This window comes from Stegostoma tigrinum, chromosome 40 (genome assembly GCF_030684315.1).
Source record: "Stegostoma tigrinum isolate sSteTig4 chromosome 40, sSteTig4.hap1, whole genome shotgun sequence".
Taxonomy (NCBI): Eukaryota; Metazoa; Chordata; class Chondrichthyes; order Orectolobiformes; family Stegostomatidae; genus Stegostoma; species Stegostoma tigrinum.
Window position 1 is genome coordinate 12,939,695 of NC_081393.1, and position 23,596 is coordinate 12,963,290.

Consider the following 23,596-nt stretch of genomic DNA (forward strand, 5'->3'; position numbering starts at 1 on the left):
CCAAATATCTGCCACCCTTTGGATAATATGTCAGGCTCTAATTTCTAATTTTACCCCATCATTCTTTGCTCTCCAAAGGCACGAATAGTTTCAGCAACAGAATCAGAGAGCCATTACAGTACACAAGAGGTCATTCAGCCAATGTGCTTGAGGCAGCTCTCTCATGTTGTCTGGCTCGACTCAAAGGTACTGAACTCTTGCCTTTTCCCCATATCCCTGCACACTATTACCATCCAGAAGAACCATTAATACCCTTTTGAATACCTCGATTGAATGTGCATCCACCGTTATGTTGCCATTTTTATATTTATTCTTGGAAATATAAGCATTACTAACAGTTCACTGCCTAATGACAGGTGCTGTAAAGAATTCCTTCTTCATCTTCCAACCAAGTAAATTCGAGGAAGTGTAAGGTGAATTTGCTTCATCAGAGAATACCCATTGCAGTCTATGTACTGACCTGCTAAATTTCAGAATTGACTTCAAGTTCAACCACCGGATCTGGATGAATAGATATTCTTTGAGAAACCTTCAAGGCATACGGGCTTGAAGCTTGGCTTTGAGAGAAAAATCAGACTTCTAGAACATAACTGACCCCATTTGTTCTTCCAGTTGCTTTGAAGTTTCTGTTTTATTTCTGGGAAGAAGGATGTTCTAAAAAAATTGCTAAATGGATCCAAGAACTTTGTCCTTCCCATTCATGGGATGTGGGCATGACTGACATTTATTGCACACTCTAAACTGCCCTTGAGAATATGATAACCCAACACTTCCTCAAACAGTTGCTCTGTCAATGTAACCAAACTGACAGTGGTGTTCACTACTGCTAACTCTGATGTTTAACTTTATCTTGTGGTTCACACTAAAAAAGAGAAATGCACCAAGATTTCATGCTAGGCTTGCTGAATACCTTTGTTTGCTCACTGATTGTGATGCAAATATTTTGTTGTCTTTACACTAAGATGGGGAGCTTTGATTTCAATTGGAAAGCCAATTATTGCTGAGATGACATTGTGAAATCAGTGCACATTGGTAGAATTGTGTTTTCCTCATGTATAATTTTTAGCTTGGACTACTACTGTGTTATTTAATGGCTTACTTGATCTTTGGTTTCAAAGGTCTCAGAAACAACATCCAGGCAATTATAAATAATCACAGACTGCTGACTCAGTCAGAGTAGTTACAATTGTTTGCGTACTTCACATCACAGGTCAGTTTTTTTCTCTCCTGAAAGAATTTCTGACATCAAGAAAAAAAAGCAGTGTCCAATAAACATGCATTAGCTGATCAAGAGCAATGAGGAGCATAAGAAGGACATGTTTTCTGTCAAGTGATCACATATGTCTTAAGATTCTGTGTCTAAAGCTATGAAAATCTTTTCGTCTGTACAATATGCATTATACAAACATCATTAAACCATCCCCCAAGGCAAAGAAATGGACTTGTTAGAAATGTCAGTTCATGCTAAATCAAGATACGTGCAGTGGGATGTTTGATGTCATAACAACACTTTCATTCCTGAAGAAATGGCCATACAAATCTTTAACTTGAATTTCAAAATGAATGCTTAAAGCAAGCATTCCAAAAGGTTACAATGCAGGCTAATGAGTGAGCACGTTACGTTGTGAGTGTAGCTTTCCAAGCAGCCTATTCCAAGGAACTGAGCTCATCTCAAACTTCCTCCATGCCCCAACAATTTCCTTTTCTTGGATATCCTTTTCAAATTGACGTCATTGATCTTTTGCCGACTTGGCATATAACTTGGCCTGCATTTTTGCTGGAAAATTAAAATACTTACATTTTCAGATCTGAGCTTCTTTGCTGGACATCCTCCATCAACTGGGTGAAGCATGTAGTAAAGTCGAACCTTGCTGGCATGTTTTCGACTCTGCAGAAAAAATAGTCACAAAGGCTCTTTTGAAAATCTAAAACAAAACTTTGCAAACACGAAATCCCTCTTGGGCTCCTCCATTCTATTTTCCTATTCTGGGACGGCAGTGATTTGAATGGACAGTATTAAATTTGATTGTGCACTTATCATTTCACTAAATCGGCTGCTCCCACTCTGGCTTTCTCACAGATATTCACAACTGCAGGCATGATAGTCAGCTGGTTGCTGGTAGAACAAATACGCTTATGCAGCAGGAGAGGTGGTTTCATTGACATGATAACAAAGAGATCTGGTCAGCAGAACCATCAGAAAGAGGGCAACTGAAGAAATCAAAGGATAAAATGACATTGTAAAAATCTGCTGCCTTTGACAAATGGTGATTGATCCCAGACGTCAAAACGCTTGCTCTGTCATTTTGGGATTTGTTTTTAAAAAAGTAATCCAGGCGCTGTTCAAAAATAAACTGTTGTTGTTGCTTTAGTTGAAAATACACACTGTTCATTTGTTTTTCTGCAGCCTTTTTGGGATTTTAGAACATATAACATAAAACAGTACAACACAATGTTGTACTGAACATGATGCCACATTAAACTAACCCTTTCTGCTCACTCTTGGTCCATATCCCTGTCTTCCTTGCAGGTTCAAGTACTTATTTAAAAGCCCCTTAAACTCCCCATCGTATCTGCCTCAATCATCACTCCTGGCAGCACATTCCAAACACCTACCTCTCTGTGTAAAAAAAACTTACCCCTCACATCTCCTTTGAACCTTCTCCCCTTACTTTAAATAATGTGCCCCTAGTATTAGACATTTCAACAGTGGGAAGGAATTCTGACTGCCAATCCTATCAAACTATCTCATAATTTTATACGCTTCTTTCAAACCTCCCCTCAGCCTCCAATTCTCCACAGAAGACAACTTGAGTTTTTCTCGCCTCTCCTCAAAGCTCATATTCTGTAATCCAGGCAGAATCCTGGTAAACCTCTTTGGCACTCTCTCAAAAGCCTCCACATCCTTCCTGTAGTGTGGCAACTTGAATTGAACTGAATACTCTCAGTAGAAACCAAAAGAACTGTGGATGCTGTAAATGAGGAACTAAAACAGATGTTGCTGGAAAAGCACAGCAGGTCTGGCAGCATCTGTGAAGACAATAAATCAGAGTTAACATTTTGCAATGACCCTTCCTCAGAACTGTTAACTCTGATTTTTTTCTTCATAGATGGTGCCTGCCAAACCTGCTGAGCTTTTCTAAGAACTTCTGTTCTTGTTCAATACTCTAAGTGCAGCCGAATTGAAGTCTTATAAAGCTATAACATGACATCCTGACAGTAATAGATTTGCTGAAAATCATATACTTGATGACAGATGCAATTAAAAGGCAGGAATTTTGCACAATTTTATTTGTGATTCCTACATTGTTTTGCATCTCTATGTCAGTTGAGCATGCTAGTAACAACAGTACTTAGTCCATACAAGAGCAGAACAGGGAGGCAGAATGATGTTAATTAAAGGCGTTTACAATGATTTAACTTTATAAAATCGGTTGTGTTGGCAGCACTCAGATCATGCTGAACACTCTCTCGCCTGTGATGCTGCAATCTTCTTTGTAAAAATTCCCAGAAGTTCAATGATTTGTTACTCAATTTAAAACTGTGCAAAGATTCTCCTATACCACTTGACTCAACTTGTTTCACTCTAACTACCCGATGATGCAATAACTTTCCAAAGCAGAAAACGATTGAGATAACTGGAATGAATTGATCATCTGTAGACTTGCCACTGTGCCCAGCTTGCTGAAATATGAAACCCACTTATGCAATCCCTTGCAGTGATCTGAGATCTGCTCTCTTTTGACTGCAGAGCAATGATCTTTATTGATAATAACCATATAGACAGGGTGGTAAGAGGGGTCATTTTATCTGGAGCTCTACATACCCAGGTTCAAGTTACATGTTAATAAAATGTGAGGCTGGATGAACACAGCAGGCCAAGCAGCATCTCAGGAGCACAAAAGCTGACGTTTCGGGCCTAGACCCTTCATCAGATGAAGGGTCTAGGCCCGAAACGTCAGCTTTTGTGCTCCTGAGATGCTGCTTGGCCTGCTGTGTTCATCCAGCCTCACATTTTATTATCTTGGAATCTCCAGCATCTGCAGTTCCCATTATCTCAAGTTACATGTTATTTGATTTCATTATGATTTTGCTCCTTCTGCCCTTATTCAATAACTACATGTAAAGGTACATTTCCCCTTATTCTTCACTCTTGTTCAGTAGATGTTACCTGTTATAACCTGACAGGTTATTGACAAGATGCACTGCAGAAATTCACGAAGACTCCTAAGACAGTAAGATCCAATCCCACAACCCATCCAGAAGGACAGGGCAGCAGAGAAATGGGAACACCACCACCTGCAAGTTACCCTCCAGGCCACACAATATCCCAACCTGAAATGAAATTATGTTCATTGCTGCTGGATTACAAATATGGAATTTACTCTCTCACAATCTCTGCAAAACACTGATTGCAGTGGTTCAAGACGGCGGCTCATCACCAACCTCTCCACTGCCATTAGTAACGGGCAATAAAAACTGGACCAGCCGGTGAAGCTCATATTCCCTGAATGAATAAAAAAAAAACCCTGCTCAGAGTTTGCTTGAGAATACTGCAGAGAATGAAATATTTCAGTTCTATCAAATCCACAATAGTGCAATAGAGATTGAAAATGCCGGAAATACCCTGCGTCTGCCAACTTCCAAAAAAGGTGAATCAAGGCTAACATTTCAGTTGCACGACCTTCCATGAGAACTGGGAAGAAACTGGAGATGGAACAGGTTTTCTGAAAGAACAGGGGCAGGGAAAGACCAGGAAGAGAATAAAAGGCAAGATCTGTGATGATGGAAGACAGGAGAGATCAAAATTCAAATGGAGTGATGTCACAAGACAAAGGGATATATTAATTAGGCAAATCAGGGAAGAAATGTTAGGCTTATATGTGCAAATGAAAAAGGCAGAATCATCACCAGCACGCATCATTTGCAAAAACTGGAAACAATGGTTTATTAAACTCAATTTTGAGCTTCATTGGGACAGTGTCAGAAGCCAAGGACATGCAGTGGAGTTCAGACTTAGAATGACAGGCAAACAGAAGATTGGGTTTACAAAAACAGGCTGACTGGAAAAACTAACCAAAGTGGTCACCTAATCGGTTTTTAAACTCTCCAGGAAGTCAAATCATGAGCAATGATGTTGAAATAACTCCACAAAAGGCTGGAATCCCATCACCGAGTTATCATTTAATTAGGCATGAGAAGTTCTCGACTATAGTTTGGCCTCATGCAGAGTCAGGTGTGAGAGTGTCAGCATCTCTGATGCTCACCCTGTTTCCATGTCAGCCAGGGCTCCCTGATTGGACCAGATTAACAACACCAATCAAGGAACTTACATTCTACGAGATCCAGTTGGTTCACCTTGTTACAATCACTACAGGTATCTTTGTAAAACTTCTCATCAGACACAGGCATCGGCAGCAAATTCAGAATTTAGTGCTCATCCCAACTTAGCTTGAGAAAGTAGTATTGAAATGCCTCCCTCAACCACTGCAGTTCTGGGCATGTAGGTACACTCACAGTGCTGTTTGGAAGGCAGACCAGGATTCTGATCCAGTGACAGTGAAGGAACAACTGACACACTTCCAAGACAAGATGCCTGTGGCTTGGACGGAACTTGCAGGTGGTAGTGTTGCCATGTGATTGCAGGTCAGTTTTCTCATTAGATGGTACTGGACTTTTGAAGGGTTGTTGTCACTCTGTACCTCCAGGAAAGTAGGAGGTAATCCATTCCAAGATGTCCACTTTCTTTGCACTACACAATGTCCAATATCTGACATGTTTTTGCCATCTCAGTACTCAAGTGGGTGAAAACAGTAAACTACAAGTAAATTGCTGCTGTATTTGGAAGACAAGTTGGGGGTTTTAAAACACAGGGTATGAGGAGATAAAAGGGCCAGCATTGTATTTCTTGCGCTTGCATAGGAAGGTGCTATTGGAAAGGCAGGAAACACAACAATCAAGGATTGGGCCAGTGTGCAGGGGAGGAAAAGTCCTTTGGAAATTCTGAAAGGGGAGAGGAAGATGTGTTTGTTTGTGGCAGCAAGCCAGAGATGTACGAGTTGGTGAATGTACAACTGAGCTTCAGGGAAACCCTGTTGCAGTTCTGTGAGGTAGGGGAAGGGGTGAGAGGAACATGTGGGAATTAACATGTACATATTTGAGGACCATATTAACTCAATATAAGAGGAATTTTCAGTCCCAAGAGAGAAGACTTAGAGAATGCATGCTTGCGAAAAGGTTGGAAGCTTTCCAAATGCCAAGTTCTTACGCTCAGGGAGTTCAGGGTTAGCTTTAGTGACGCTGCGTGCCCATGCGCACGATAAAAGAGTTCAGACTTCATTCTGGACTAAGAAACAAAATGCTAACATATCAGTCATTTCGACTTGCAAGCAGTTGCTACAAAATGACACATAAAATTATGAGTTCTCACACCCCAGCCCTCGAACCCACCTCTACCTCTGTCAATTCAATAAAGACAGCTTTGTAGATGTATCAATCTTACTTATTAAATTCAGGATGAAAAAAAGAAGTACTGGAGAGCTTATTTATCACAATCCTTTGATATTTCAGGAGACCTTACTACATCTTGAGATAAAATAGCATTTCATTTTTTAAAAGTAAATCTCAAATTAAGCCTCAGAGTTTTATCAACATAAATTGGTTTAATTCAAGTGATGCAGAATAAAATCAAATCAGTGGAAAATGAAAGTAAATTATGCAAATTGTAAACATAACACATTAATGTTTAAATATTCTCCCATCACAGCATGAAAAATCTTTGCACTCCTTCTACTGCAGGATGCTAGAACAAGTTAAGATTGCGAATGCTTCTCTCGTTCATCACGTTGAATATCTTGCTAACAGTATAAAAACGATACACTCTGTGTTTGTGGTGCACAATCACTGATGTCTTTTGCACCAAAATCCACAACTGGTGATGTGACATCACTTTTAGAGCAGGTTACGGAACTTCCATTGACCACGCAGTTAATTCCTCTTTGGTGACCAACACAAAATAGTAACAACCATGAATTTAAATTCATGGAAATTGTTTTGTAGTTTCACTACTTAATTTGCTGTCAAAGTAACAGTGAGGTTGAAGGCACTTCCATGATTTATGCTCCAATGTAAAGGCATGGAGCAGGTGCATGAGTAAATGCCCAAACCAAGGAAAATACTGCACTGCAGTTAACTTTGCGTAAATAGCATCTTGATTCTGGCTCATCATTCAAATGCATGAAGCCACACTTGTGCTGTTTTTCCAATAAGATGGCAGCGGAGCAGGATATTCCAACCAGAGTGCCTCTGATACACCAGTTCTTTTTCTTCTTTCTTCTCCCTTTCTCCTCCCTTCCTACAGTCTCGGGGACCTGGCCCTGGCCTACAACACAGGGTCAGCAGAGATGCCAATGGCTGAAGTGGGTCACTAACGACCAGAGCAGAGACAACAGGAGTTGGGACAGGGATGCCAGCGACTGGCAACCTGGATTGGAGACCCCAGTAGTCAATGACCAGAAGCGAGGATGTCAGCGACCAGTGACCCAGAGTGGAAACGCCAGTGACTCATGATCTGGAGCAGGGTCACCAGTGAACAGCAGCCTGGAACAGGGATGCCAGGGGTTCAGTGTGGAGCATGATGGCAGTGAGTGGTCAGACCAAATGGAGGACCTGTCCATTGGTCTGCTGCAGAGACACCTAGGAAAGAGACAGTGATGTTTATCTTTTTAAACTTTGGTTCTTGTTTTTTCTGACCGATGGTCATAATGTTGATAGCTGTAACTTCTTTTGTAATTTCTCTATTCTGTAACATTTGTATCTAGGGTGATGTTGTAGGTGGTGTCAGTGCACCCATTTGAGTACATGTGACAACAAACCTAATTCAATTCAAAACTCGTATCAACTGTTGTTATCAAGGAAACGTGGCTTTCAAGTAGCCATTTTGGAACTTTTATATGTGTTGAAGTAATCAGAGCATTCTTCAAATATACTGCATGATGGGTCTTCAGTTACTGTGGAAATCAGCAGCTCATATTTATGGGCAGAATGTCCACCTTCCTTAATATGTGAACGTCTACTTGAGATTTGTATGGATTTGGTAAACTTGCATCAATCAATTCAATCAACATTTGTATCTGACTGTTCTTAAGCTATGGGCCTCTGGAAATGTGAAATAGCAAGACCTTTTGCATTAATACATTTATTTATCTTCTGAAGAATTAGGTGACAGCAGTAAGAACAGCATTGATTGCTTATACCTGACTGCTGGAGAAGGTACGCCTTCAGTCTATGAGACGAAAGCGCTCTCACAGGGCTGTCAGTGAGTTCAAGGATTTTGATAGGGTTAGACTTAGAAGTACAAGTGATATCCACGTATGAAATAGGATGATGCAGGACTCGGAGTGGAGCTCAGAGGTGGTGATGATCCCATGCACCTTCTGCCATTTTCCTTCCAGAGGCAGAGGTTGCAAGTTTGTCAGTCAATGTCAAAATCCGTTTTTAATGGCCATTCTTTGGGAACCCTCGTTTAAGGAAGTAAAGTACTTGAGACCATTAGAAGCCTCTAACATTGAAAAAGGTGGATATTTCTGGCATTGTCATTTGGAATAAATTCCAGAATTGCTGTAGTATGTGTCACACATGGTTTAAAAAAAAACTGGAGAATGAGTCAACCCCAACATGGTACCATTTGAGTAAAACAGACTTTCTAAGAGTTATTCGAGAAGACAATTGCAAATTGGTAATAGGCTGTCATGAAACTATGGACACAATTTAGGAGTCTGGTTGGTAGAGTGACCTGTGAGCAAACAAAGCCAACAGAGAGGATAACTGATTCACGTAGCAGTCTAGTATCTCTTATGATTTGCATTATGTTTCACTTTCACATGCACTCTTCTAGAACATAGAACATAGAACAGTACAGCACAGAACAGGCCCTTCAGCCCACAATGTTGTGCCAACCATCGCTCCTCATGTATGCACCCTCAAATTTCTGTGACCATATGTATGTCCAGCAATCTCTTAAATGTCCCCGATGACCTTGCTTCCACAACTGCTGCTGGCAACGCATTCCATGCTCTTACAACTCTCTGTGTAAAGAACCCGCCTCTGACATCCCCTCTATACTTTCCTCCAACCAGCTTAAAACTATGACCCCTCGTGTTAGCCATTTCTGCCCTGGGAAATAGTCTCTGGCTATCAACTCTATCTATGCCTCTCATTATCTTGTATACCTCAATTAGGTCCCCTCTCCTCTTCCTTTTCTCCAATGAAAAAAGTCCGAGCTCAGTCAACCTCTCTTCATAAGATAAGCCCTCCAGTCCAGGCAGCATCCTGGTAAACCTCCTCTGAACCCTCTCCAAAGCATCCACATCTTTCCTATAATAGGGCGACCAGAACTGGACTCTTTCCTGAAGATTTCTTACTGTGACATTATTAATTAAACCTGTTCCATTTCACAATTTTAAGATCTAAAATCTTTCTCCCTGGGTGATTCCGTGACACATTCTTCTAGGAAATTAACTTGAACTGTTTTTTTAAAAAATCATTCCTGGGATGTGAGCTGCACTGGCTGGTTCAGCATTTATTACCTTTCCCCAGTTGCAATTTCCCAATCTGCCTGAGTCAACTTCCCTTGTATGTAATTTTTTTTTAAATTTTACTACTTCACTTTCAAACATTTGTACACCACTCTTGATTTAAATGGTTACTCTTTCCCAGAGGATTCCTTACTGTGAGAATATTTTATTAATTCTGTTCGATTTCACGAAACAAGATTTAAAATCCAATTTTGGCTCTATCCTACCACTTACTCCCTAACCCATCCCCCCCACCTTTTTTTCTGCACGTAAACTGACGTTTTCCCAACCACCGTCAGTTCTGAAGAAGGGTCACTGAATTTGAAAGGTTAACTTTGTTTATTCCTTCACAGATGCTGCCAGAACTGCTGAGCTTTTCCAGCAACTTTTATTTTTGTTCCTGATTTACAGCATCAAGTTTTTTTTTTGGTTTTTATTAAGATTTAAGATCCCTTCTTCCTGGTTGATGCCATGATGTATTCTTCCAGGAAATTATCTCTAAGGCAAAACATTACAAGTTTCTCTACATTTGGAAATTTGTACTTTTACACTGCAATATTTTTGGTCATCGGTAGATGGAATCCAAATCTTTCCTTACTCTAAAACTTCTTGGTCACTAAATGGAATATAATGCAAAGCATAATGCTGATCCCATAAAACGAAATTGGTAACTGTAGAGTCTTAAAATGCAGTGCAGTCGTAACATACCACACAAATCATTTGTTGCAACGCTGTCAAGCTTTTTCTTGAATTTTTGGGTCTATAACACATCTCGCCCTAGATGACAGAAACAGTGAATGCATCATTGGTTTGAAAAATGCATTGAAATAAAACTGAGTTCAAGTTGCACTGGACGAAGAAACTAAAATTAAATCAGAGGAACAATCTGTGAGACACTGGGGGTCTTGCTGCCAAATGCTTAATATCGACGTGGCCTGCAGCTGATCTGCTTTGCCATGACTCCAATCGGAAGCAGATTGATTACTGCCCGTCGGTCAAACACTGAAGGTTAATTTTACCCTTAGTGGGTCTTATTACCGATAACTGATAATAGCTTCATGGAATGGAACCAACCCTGCAAGATAATTCCATTGATAATGAAGAATTCAGCTAATAAAAGCTAACTCTTTGAATGATTGAGCTTTTCCTCACTATTAATAAACCACTTTAAAAAGGAGAGTTGAAGTTGGATGGTATGTTTAGGTACTGTGCTTAGTCCTTTTCCCATTACTCTATCTGCTCTGTCAATACAAATTCCTGAACTCCTCATTGTGTTACTACTATCTTTCTGAAAAGGCTCAATGGGCTTGTATTATTCCATGCTTTGTGTTTTAATGTGTTTAAACAATATACCACTTCGATCGATCTGTCACAGACTGTGTGACGCACAACACATTCTTAACATCTTTATTTTTATTTCACCAAGACACAAAACATTTCTTCAATTATTAGACTTCCTGACAAAAAAAAAACTAAAACTAATTATAACTTATGCCAGTCAAAGCTCATTAAAGCAAACTCATGGGGTGCTGGCAAAGTGCTTTCTTTCGAATGACTGCGATAGTCTATAACATTACACTGAAGCATCTGTCACAACCAAGAAATTATGTTATAGATGCTCTGTATGGCCACATTTTAAACATTTTGTTTTAAGTGTGCTTGTTGTAATTTTAAAACTGTTAAAGATAATATTTGTGAGATGTGTAACTGGTCGACAAGTGTCTTTGCTTTTACATTATCAAGGTCCTTGATTGAGCAATGCATTTTGCAGCCATCACAAACTGCATATTAACATTGACATTTCCAAAGTACTAAAAATATATTGAGGAGAGAATAAACTGAATGTTTTGACAGATGTGAAATAACAATGGCAATTTAAGCAGAGTTGTGGAGATTTATGGTGGTTTATTTAAAATGGAATATTGTTGCTCCCTGTATTGTCTTTTCCTTCGCCAGGGAGCCAAATGGTTGAGGAACTATCAAATTGTGATTGACTTGCTTCATTGCACGAGAATGAGGACATTGTCAGATGAAATAAGTTCAGCTAAATTTCCTTCATTTTCTGCAGAGTTCTCCTATTGCAATGACAACATTGTTTCACCTTCATTTTGTATTCATCAGCAAGCAAGTGCTTGCACCAAAAACATTCATGTGTGATGTCCTGTAGCACCAGTATGTGCAGTGATTGTGGCCTCTTAAGAGAATCCGTGATGCACTTGCGTGGTACTGACATTTCCGAAATTGCATTCCTCAATGCTATTCTGCTTTTTTGTTTTAAGGTAGCAACATTCTATAACCTTTTAGAAGTGGGGTTTGAGATTGCCAAAGTGATTTCTTTTGAACTACCTCAGGGAGACTAAAGAGAATCATTATTCTCTCGTCTGAAGGCAACAGTAGGATGAAGACTTAGAAAATAAAATTGTGCTGAGAGTATTGGATAAGAATGAATTGATGGGTCTGGTACTTACTAGGCTAGTGAAGATTTCAGTGCTGATCTGTAAAAGCTGCAGCATGACCAGGCCCTTTGGGCCACCCTGTCTATTTTAGCAAACACAATTCCTGCTCTTCTCTAAATTATTCTCTGCCTGGACAGTAAATAATGTGAAGCATAAAACTACAAAAAGGGATGTTGATAGAGTAGGTGAACAACCAATGCTGTGGCAAACCAATTTCAATGCAAACAAATGTGAGATTTGAACCCAAAAAATGATACACTGTGGTAAGTGCGGTGAAAACCAAAACAAGCAGTTCAGGACCAAAGAGAATTTTAAAGCTGAGTGATTGATTAAGTTTTATTTCCATTGGATATTCTGGAGAAGGGAGAAATGGTAGTTCAAAAGAGGAGCTGGCAACAGAAACAGCATGATGTCATTGAACGGCAATGGCCTCCTCCTCTTTATTTTATGGATGACCAGCAAATTCTGGTGACGATCATGTCTTGGAAGAAGAATAAAAGGGGCAAAAAAAAAGACACCTCTTGAGGAGGGGAGAACTTTAATTGGTGTTTTCATACTTTTTCCTCCCTCGGTGGACTCTCAACGAGAGCAACTGCTTCCAACCATAAAAGTGGCTCTGGACATTGGCACAGTAGATTGTAGTCTAAAACTGACACGTGATCCTGAGTGACTGGACCTCCATTCTTGTAATTTGTACTACAGTCCACTCATGCCTCCTGCTTTGAGAGGTCATAAAGGGTTAATCTGTTTATGACACATTGAGGAATATGTGCAGCTGAAGGGAAGAGACTGGGCACATGTCACTGTTTGGTTCCCTCCTACCATTGCAACATGACAGAACAGCGATAGAAAATTAGGCAGCAGGAGAACATCATTCATGTCACATTCACTATATAAATCAAGGCTATAATAAAAAAATTAAACCAGGGCATCAGCTTATTCTGAGAAAGCAGATTGAGTGGTGAGCTACATACTGCTATAGCTCACGTGCACGACAAAGTATAAGTGCCAGATGGTGCAAAAGAGGAACCTGGTAATGTGCCATACACCAGACGCCTTTTTAACAGCACTGCAAGAGGGCACCTTAAGGTTCCTGCCTGCTTGCACCTTTGTTAAGTGACACAAAAGCATGACTCTACAGGTAGCCTCACACACGGCCCTGGAGTGCTCCTCACCCATCTGTCACAGTCAGTGACATGGGCAGGGGTATGGGGGAAAAAGGTGACCTGAATGGGAGTCAAGACTTCATTACTTGTGCATCCAAAAGACTTGATTGGTTTCCCGAGTTGGGTATCACCAAAGTCCTAGTGGGCTTTTCAAGTGGCTGCTGCAAATGAGCCACCTTCCTGCCACATTCCATTTAATCGTAAATCTACAAGTAGGTTAAAGGGGAAGAATCCCCAGACATCACTTGCTTGCTGAGAGCAGAGATCACTGATCCCACTTGGAAACTTTACAGCAGGAATGCAGATGAAAATCTCTAGTTTACCCCTCCCAGAACATTTCAATATCTTGAGTATCATGACAATAACAATCGCTCACCTTTACAAAGCTATATGACCCCGTGTAAAGAAGCAAAAGATGGAAGTCTTTTCCTTATAAACCAAAATTGAGTAAGGAAGAAAGAAAGAAAGAGGCCCCAACCTACCTGAAACAAAAAAGAGAAAATGTGCACAGAGATTATACCAGAGTTGTGTTGTCGTGTACGTATATTGCTGGATGATGCTGCAGCACAGGTTAGTTGAGTATGAACTTCATGCAAAAATGTGCAGTCTAAATTAGGTCAAATGACAGTCCCAACCTTAGAACATATTCTTCAAAAACATGATGTTCAACGTATGATGAACGGCTAAGGATCCTGGGATTGTACTCAGAGTTTTAGAAGGTTGAGGGGAGATCTAATAGAAACTTACAAGATAATGTATGGCTTAGAAGGGGTGGACGCTGGGAAGTTGTTTCCATTAGGCGGGGAGACTAGGACCGGGGGGCACAGCCTTAAAATTAGAGGGGGTAAATTTAAAACTGAAATGAGACAACATTTCTTCAGCCAGAGTGTGGTGGGCTTGTGGAATCCACGGAGTGCAGTGAAGGCCGGGACGTTGGATGCTTCCAAGGCAGAGATTGACAAATTCTTGATCTCACAAGGAATCAAGGGCTACAGGGAGGTGGAGCTGAAATGCCCTTCAGCCATGATTTAAATGGCAGTGTGGACTTGATGGACAAATGGCCTTACTTCCACTCCTATGTCTTATGGTCTTATGGCAAGGCCTTTGCAATAACAAGGTGTAGAACAGGATGAACACAGTAGGCCAAGGCAGCATCAGAGGAGCAAGAAAGCAGACATTTCAGGTCTGGACCCTTCTTCAGAAAATGACATTTGTGTTGTACAGGTTTATTCAGAAAACACCAGGAAATTAGAGAACTAAGATATATTTCTATGTACTTGTAGTCAGCTTGACACAGAGCTTCTGAACAATTCCACTTGAGCACGAAATCAAGGCTGACACTTCAGCTATGCCATGGTCCCAGAGATATCAAAACTAACAACATGCCTCATTGATCAGGGGAGCCAAAAGATTACATTTTTAAAAATTCCAAATACAACTCCACAACAAAAGCAAAAATAGGGAGGAAATTTTCACAAAAAAAAAGGTGGAAATCCTCAGTTGGTCAGGCAGCAACTGCAAAGAGACAAACAGAATCAATGATTCAGATCGAAACCTTCAGATGATCAGACTCATGCTGTGCAGGCTTTTGGTACTTGTCTTATTGCTAATATCCCTTCACGAGTGAGTGAAGGTATATGAAGCAACAGAGAAAAACAGCAATAGTGATTTGTCAGGGAGACATTATTTGCCATGAACAAATAAACCTAACATTGACTTCAGGGTTGCATAATGAAAGAAATTTCTGAAGCCCACATCAAGCTTGAAATCTCTACTTAGTCTCTGATTTTGTCTACCAGCAGATTGCATTCAGTTCAGTCAAACAACAGCCAGGGAGCTCTTCCAATGTCCCATCAAATATTTAACACGCAATTCTTGAAATGAATTACCCAGTCCTTTATCTCACCATTGCTTGCGGGGCTCACCTTATCTAGATTGGATGTGGTGTTTCTCTGCACCTGAGACTATGATTGAAAAAGTTATTGTTTCCTATGAAATGATGCCTGCAAGTTATTAACACCTGAATGCAATTTTTACATCTTACATTCTATTCAAGGTTTGGAAGCTGTGAGCAGAACTTTCCTCTCCTGACCTTGGCGACAGTAATGGTAAAAAAAAGTGAGAAAATACGGTAAGACTGAATGAAATCAAGTTCTTGGTCTTTTGAAAAAATAGTCACAACTTTTCCCTTGAACTTTAAATGGAGACTCTTAGAAGTTCACTCTTGAGTGGTGAGTGCCTCATTTCATACATTTGCAACTTATTAAAACTCCAACTCCCTTTACTTTCCTCCAACTTCCAATATTCCTCTCCTTCACCACGATGAAGCAAATTCCTGAGAGAAAATTCAGAGTGGATACATTACAATTGAAGGTCACGGAATACTTGTCCTGGCCGTTGCACAGCTCCTGCTTCAGAGCAGCCAACATCCTCCTTGACCCATCATTCATGCAAGACAGCAACAGCCAACAGCCAGCCTCACCACATCAGGCCTCCACCTGGGATCAACTCATGTACTACTTAATCACTTCATTTTGTGGCAGCTGTGACTTGCATGTTTCTGCCCATGCGCTTTGCATACAAGCACCGTGCACATGCACACACGCACACCCCTCCTGCATTACTTCGCAGATGGTCAAAGAGCCAGTCCTAGTCAAAGGTGTTGGCCACAGTCACAGTCAGGCACTTGGTGCAAGCAAAGTCTATAGACGCATTTCTCTGCAGTCTGGGAACTGGACTATAGGCAGCCTTGCAGACTAACCAAAAGCCATCAGGGGATGACAGGGACACAGTCAGGAAACTTCAGTTTTGGGGATTGGGCTGAGGTCAGTCATGGGTGTTTGGTCAATATTGTTCATGGGTTTTATCAGCAGGCAGTCTGGGGAGTTCTGGGGAAAGTGGGCAGCCCAAGTCTGAGAATGAGCTACACCATACTGGTTTGCTGAGGATGTAGCAATGATGATAGGGAGAAGCTGCAGATCATGGGAGTGAGAGATGTCCTCGTCAATAGGAGGGAATTGAGAGCTCCTTGAGGTTTGCGGGCTCAAAAAGTTCAGAATAACACTGGTATCTCCATGGAGAGCATGTAGATCCAACATGGAATTTTCCAAACATGTCGGCTCTGACATAAAGTAGGGACAGTAAAATAGAGTCATATAGCATGGAAACAGATCCTTTGGTCCAACTCGTCCATGCAGACCGAGTTTCTCAAACTGACCTTGTCCCATTTGCCAATATCTCTCAACCTTTCTCATTCATGTAACTGTCCAAATGACTTAAATATTAAAAAAGTATACCTGCATCTACCACTTCCTCTGGCAGTTCATTCCATACATGAACCAGCCTCTGTGAAAAAGCTGCCCCTCAGCTCCCTTTTAAATCTTTCTCCTCTACCCTATAATTATGACCTGTAGTTTTGAACTGCCCCACCATAGGGAAAAGACTTTTGCTATTGATCACATCTATGCCCCTCATGATTTTAATGAACTCCTATAAAGATCACCAGTCAACCTTTTAATGTCAAAGGGGAAAAAAAAGTACTAGCCTCTTCTCATAACTCAAACTCTCCAGGCCCAGTAACATCCTTGCAAGTCTGTTCTGTGCCCTTTCCAATTTAATTATATCCTCCCTCTTGTAGGATGAGTAGAACTGCACACAGTAGTCCAAAAGTATCCTCACCAACATCCTGTACAATCACAACACGACATCCTAACTCTTATGCTTGATGGTCTGGGCACTGACAGTAAGCTTGCCAAATGCCGTCTGCACTTTCTTGTCGATCTGTGACACTACTTTCATGGAACTATGCTCCTGAAACCCTAGGTCTCTGTTTGATAAAAAAGTGTTCAAAGTGGAAAGTCTTTGATTTGGTGTGGGTGCGTGGGTGGAGGTATCCAGGTGATAAGTTAACATCTAGCATAGGTGGAAAGGGTTCACACAGTCAGTCAAAATTGAAAAAAAATTTTGCTGCTATGAAAAGAAACGAAAACAGACAGGTTTGGTTTATGCCTAAAAAGCTATTTTAGTGGTCACGAGGAGAGAGAGAGAGAGAGAGAGAGAGAGAGAGAGAGAGAGAGAGAGAGAGAGAGAGAGAGAGAGAGAGAGAGAGAGAGAGAGAGAGAGAGAGAGAGAGAGAGAGAGAGAGAGAGAGAGAGAGAGAGATTAGAACAGTTACTTTGATTCTGAAGGTGTAGTCAAAATATTAAAAAAGGGTGAAAAGTCGTCAATATTTCAACAAGTATTGAAGTCAAAATTGAACAGCGTTGAGTTTTCACTAAACATGATTGACAATATGCCATCACATCTAACAGCCTCAAAGCCCTCACATTTCTGACCAGCTTTGCACCTGTTCTGTTTTTCATGATTCACGTTCCAAGCAAGGCTTCGGGATCTGATTTTATCAAAAATTGGCAAGGAGTGAATTTTAGAATATTTTAGCTCAAATTGCCATGTGCTGTGTCTGTACTGCACTAAACCTTCATTGTTCAACTCCCAGCTGCTCCCACCCAGAGGGACAAGACAAAACCATCAGCGACGATTGCCCCTGCAAAACGTACAACAACCTGACTCAGAAACTGAAGATTGTAGCAGTTCAAAAAAGGTAGCTTATCACCTTCTCAAGGGCAATTAGAGATGGACAATAACTGTTGGCCCAGCCAATGATATCCACATCCCAAAAAACAAACAAAATTTCCAAAAAAACTTGCAATATTACATGCCATTGATTGAAGAGATTTTTCAGCCCTCTCTTCAATACCCACTATTCTAAACAGAAAGGGGTGTGAAATTGCCTTGTTTAAAACACATTTGTCAACGAGAGGAGCTGAAAAGCAACATCACCCAAGAATTCCCCCAAGGAAGGTCACTGCAGCCGCTAAATGAGATAACATTTTGTGTGTGGATTCAAAAGGATAAAGAGGTTTCAAAAACATAACACACTTGGCTGTGTCCTGTGACACAATAACCGAATAAATTTGAGAATTATATTTTGGAATCCAAGAATTACATCATACAGGAGGCCAGTTGGCCTATGTCAGTTTAATTGTCAAACTCACAAAATTAATCTGTCTCCAGAGATTTCCCTTCTGCCTTAAAAATCTACTACCATTTAAACATTTATCTGATTCTTATGCAAATATTCATGCTGACTCAACATCTTCCATCCTGTCAGGTGGTACATTCCAAGGGTGAACAACTCGCTGTGTAAGAAGTTTCTTGTGGGTATTTAGCCAATAACCTTAAATCTCAAAGTCTTTTGGTATGCTAATGCTTTTGCATCCGGCAGTGATTTCTCCTTAATTCCCCTATCAGAACCCTGCACGATCTTGAACACCTCTTAACATTCTTAAATTTAAGGAGAACACCAGCAGCTTGGCCAGTCTCCCCAAACAAATGAAGTCCCTCATCTTTTATACATGATGGCAAAGAGAAGTCTGGCTTCAGGCAGCAATGTCAAGGGAGGGTAACAGAGAAGGGAGTTTGAGCACCAAGTGGCCATACTCTGGATGGCAGTGCCTTTTTTAAACAAAGAAACCTACACATATCTTGATATCTGCATGATGGTATGATATCACACAATGTGGCAAGTATAAGGCGCCGGACGAGGAACTACCTCAACTACGCCAGAGATAGAACCCACATGCACGCCTGAACATCGGAGATAACTGACCTCTGGAACGTCATCTCTAAAAATTTCAAGCATTTTTGAGCTGCTGGTCTGCAGTTGCAGAATGTATCCCTCACTTTGTTCATCAATGGGCATTTGATATTTGTTGTCTTCTTACAGCATCATCATATCTGAAGATATTTGGAAGACTGTTCTAAGCTATCTGAAAGTTCAAATTTCATTTTCCTTGGTACTCTAAATTATCATTTCACTTGGACCAGGCAAATTTATTTAATTCAGCACTGCCAGTGTTTCAATTCCCTTGCCAATAATCAAGATATAAATTGCAGAATATCACCTTGGTTTTCTCTTTGACTGCCAATTTTCCCCCCCAACCAACAATATTATATTTACGCCCTTTATAAGAAAGTATCTTCCTTGGTTCCCACATCAACCTCTTCCTTTATTTTATTACTACTTCCACATGTACAGTTATCAGACTTTGGGTTCCTTTTTATTTTTACCTGCAAATCTGTTCTCATGCCTTTCCCTCTTATTCATTTTAATAGATCACCTGTAAAGTGCCAGCATGTATTTGAGGCTGAGGACAACACAAGACAAAACCTTTACTCAAGAAAAGCAGTTATTAATGCGACAATTTTGCCTAAAATTTGAAGAACTCAACTGCAATGCACTTGTGTTTCTTTTCAGCTACTTCTTTTTCCTGCCCTTCCACTAGCACTGCTTCTCAGTGGGTTGTCTCGATGAGATTCCCTTCCATATCCCATCACATCAACCACTAGCAAATAGGCAGTGCCTTTTTGGATCATTTAGTCTGGTTGCAATTGGAGAAGTGGAACTTTTATTTGCTGTGGAAATTGTAAGATCCAGGCCAAATTTGTACAGGCACATATTGTCTGAACCTGGTTCCATTCACAGCTTGAATTTGATTAAGTCCTCTTTTGTCTTCAGTCCACAAAAGAAGCACGAGAAGTAACAGACTTATAGATTGTACATTTTGTCAGTCTGTTGTTTCAAGACATTAGTATTACACAGCCCTGGCACTGGTGGGACTTGAACCTAGGCCGTTTCACTTACGGGTAGAAAAATTACCAGTGTCATGGGGCCCTCACAACACACTGACATGCATACAGTTATAAACAGGTTTCTTATGCCCCCACTGAGCTTTTGACAGTAGCTACTATACTTGTAACTGACCTGATGTCACAGAAGACTGCCCCATTGAGTCCTCAAATTTTGTGAAATAATTACTCTTGCATAATTTCTTTCTTCCAATTCTAGTTTAAAAATACCACACTACATAGCCATAAGTTGATCAAGTGTCAAGTTGATACTAGAATTTATGAACATTAGCAGAAACAAGAGAGTAACCTGAAACACTAAGTTCACTGCCTGCGGATAATTATATGCTGAACAATCCTTTTACCTTTTAAATAATGTTTGTTTTCAATCACCTTCATCACTACGTGATAGGCATGTTGAATACACTTTGTGATGGGATGTGTTTTTTAGGATCTGAGAGAACACAAATTTTGCAAAATAAACCTTTGGATATGAAGCTCTTTCTACACAGAAACTACTGTTTGGTAAACAAAATATGGCACGAAAAAGTTTTTTGTCCATCAGTCCACAAAATAAGTAGTTTGCCAGATAATTATGTGGTATATAATAAAACCATTGATACAGCTTTTATGGGTCCCATGAAGTCTGCCAAAAGCCACAAAATTGCTCACTGCCCGAAAAAAAAATTAACGTAAACACAACAACGTTCACAGAATAGTTTTGTGACATCTCCCTGGCCCCACACACAGTCTCTAAAAGCAATTGCAAATTCATTTTGTTGCAATTTTGAGTAATGTGATGACTGGTGGGTTTTGCAGACAGATGGATGGGCTGTTTGCTGCCAGCTTTCTGAGACCAGCTCCTTTGCACTGACTTCACTGTGGGATTCGGACAGTTGCAAAACGCCCCTTGGCAGCTGGGACCAGAAATGAAGAGGATAATTACTGAGATCCAAAGCACAGAGTCAAAAATAGACAAGGTCTTTGGAAAGATCCAGAAAGAGCTTTTGCCAGAAATAAAGTACCAAGCAACTTGGAAGTAGTTGGCAAAAAACGAAATGACTGCTCTTGCAGAGGTGCTGCTGGATGTCCTCTTTTTCCATTGCCCTTCATCCAATTACTACTGAAATGTGATACTGTCAAAATCACACGCTTCAAAAAAAACACAAAAAGAGCTATAAAACATTATGGTGCTTCATTTATTTGCTTCCACACACATTTTAGCTCCCATTCCTCCAGTTGTCACGTGGAGGATTTCCACATTCATAGGTGTTCCCAAATTGAGGTCTGGCCAGCTCTGCACATGGATCTAATGGCAGAAAATCTGGTGGGATGGAATGGATCACCTCCTGTGTAGTTGAAACTACTGGGTGCACACAGTCCCATTCAAGCATGTTAATTCAAATGAGTCTCAGTGGAATTGTGCCAGTTGGAGCCCTGAAAACACCACCAATATTGGTAGAAAGACCAAGCAGAAAAGAACAAGAAATGGACAAAAATTTGGTGACTGAGTTAAGCAGAATCAATTGACTTGCAAGTCCCCTTAAAAATTGATTTAATTACACTGAAATACATGCAAACCATGCACATTTAAACAAGAAATTCCTGTTTTTGGAATGGCTTAACAACAACGATGTTTATCAAGATCACAGACTTCGAAGTAGTCAGGTTTCAAGGAACCTCAGGCATGCAGCTTATGCTTGTTTTGTGCTGACTAAGGGAGGAGAGACTGCTGCTTATTATTGGATGGCTTCATCAACCAGGGTTTATGGGTCAGTAACCTAACAGAATAAATGAAATTAAGCACTTCTGAAGAGGAGTCCTATATCACTCAAAACATGAATGATGTTCTGACTCCAGCAATGCTGTCAGAGTTGCTGAATTTCTTGAGCAGTTTGTTTTCATTTCAGATCTTCAACATCTTTGGGTTAACCTTGCTTTTATTTGAGAATTGTCTTGTATGTGCATTTCCAGTTGGAAACAGTGAGCGAATGAGGGAGCTCAGCTTCGCTGGCTAATGCTGCATTGACAGAGCTTGTGACCAAATTTTCACAACACTGCAAGTTTTTGAGGCACCATGTTTTACTTTGGAAAGAAAAGTAATTTATACTTTTAGCCTTTAGCAGAAATAGCAAAATCCAAAATTATTCATGACTTTCAAATTGTTCCCAAGCTTCAGTTAAATATAATTTGTTGAAAAAAAGGACATGGCATTGCAAGGAAATGCATATTTTCAATTAAACAGCTGAAAATCTTACCTCATAATGTGCCACTCTCTGAGACTCTGAAATCAGCTGAGCACTGCATACCTTACAGTAGGTGTCAGTAAATAAATTCTGGTCAACTGTTCCAGCAGACTTCATCTAATTGAACAAAATAAAGGAGGCAAGATACATTAGACATGGGCAAGTTCAAAGGAACAAAGGAAACTGTTACATCTCAATTGTAACGTACACTATTGTTGGTTCGATAACACCTCAGTGCTCCTGCAAGCTAGCCTTGCCCTTTCCTTTCACCAATGTTGCAAACATGCTGCTGTCCCTATTTTTCCCTCCTTATTTCATCCACTGTTGAAATCGAGACCTGCAATAAACAGCTGTAACTGAATGAAAATAAGTTTTGATGCTAGATAAAATAGTGAAAGACGGGTAAGTTTGGATTAGTCAGCTCATACGTGGCTTTTAATTTTCATTTGAAATTTATACTGAGAAAACAAAAGTGTACAGGACAATTGATGAGATAATGGGAACTGCAGATGCTGGAGAATTCCAAGATAATAAAATGTGAGGCTGGATGAACACAGCAGGCCAAGCAGCATCTCAGGAGCACAAAAGCTGACGTTTCGGGCCTAGACTCTGATGAAGGGTCTAGGCCCGAAACGTCAGCTTTTGTGCTCCTGAGATGCTGCTTGGCCTGCTGTGTATATCCAGCCTCACATTTTATTATCTAGGACAATTGATGAGGTCATTTTTGGAATGCTGTGTTTATTTCTGGTCTCCCCGATAGGAGGGATGTTGTGAAACTTGAAAAGGTTCAGGTAAGATTTACAAGGATATTGCCAGAGCTATAGGGAAGAGACTGAATGGGCTGGGGCTATTTTCTGAGCATTATCAAGGTTTATAAAATCATGAGGAACACAGGTAGGGTGAACAGTCAAGATCTTTTCCCCAATGTAGGGGAGTTCAAAACTAGAGGGCATAGGTTTAAGATGAGACAGGAAGATTTAAAATGGACTTAAGGGGCAGCTTTTACACACAAAGGGTGAAGCAGATTTAGATTGAACTGCCAAAGGAAGTGGAGGAGGCTGGTACAATGACATCAGTCAAAAGACATATGGATGGAAATATAAAATTGGAAGGATTTGGAGGGATTATGGGCCAAATGTGACTAGATTAATTTAGCATGTCTCGTCAACATTGTCAAGTTGAACCGAAGGGTCCATTTCTGTGCTGTACATCACTATGACTATGTCTCATGGATGGCTGATCGGATATTGTACCAACTCATTATTTTCAAACTATGAGACACCTTTGGTACTTCAGATTTGCTCAGCTTTCACATTCTCAAAATTATTTCTCCATGATTATTTTTTATTTTTCTTCTGTTCCCTCTCAATGCTAATGATACCAGGTATTATTAACCTCACCCAGCAACACCAACATCCCCCAACACAGTTTATTTTCACTCTACTACAATGTGTTGATAATTAATC

The 23,596-nt window shown here is 40.4% G+C and overlaps 1 protein-coding gene across 6 annotated transcripts in view; it reads right to left on the reverse strand.

Moving 5' to 3' along the window:
• Positions 1 to 23,596, reverse strand: part of zmat4a (zinc finger, matrin-type 4a) — a 164,413-nt gene that overhangs the window by 124,135 nt on the left and 16,682 nt on the right. For all 6 annotated transcript variants that reach the window (XM_048523224.2, XM_048523228.2, XM_048523223.2 and 3 more), the window contains 2 exons: positions 22,143 to 22,247; positions 1,799 to 1,888 (listed from right to left, as the gene is read on the reverse strand). In XM_048523224.2, coding sequence (XP_048379181.1) covers positions 1,799 to 1,888; positions 22,143 to 22,247 — 195 coding nt within the window. The remainder of the gene's footprint in view (positions 1 to 1,798; positions 1,889 to 22,142; positions 22,248 to 23,596) is intronic.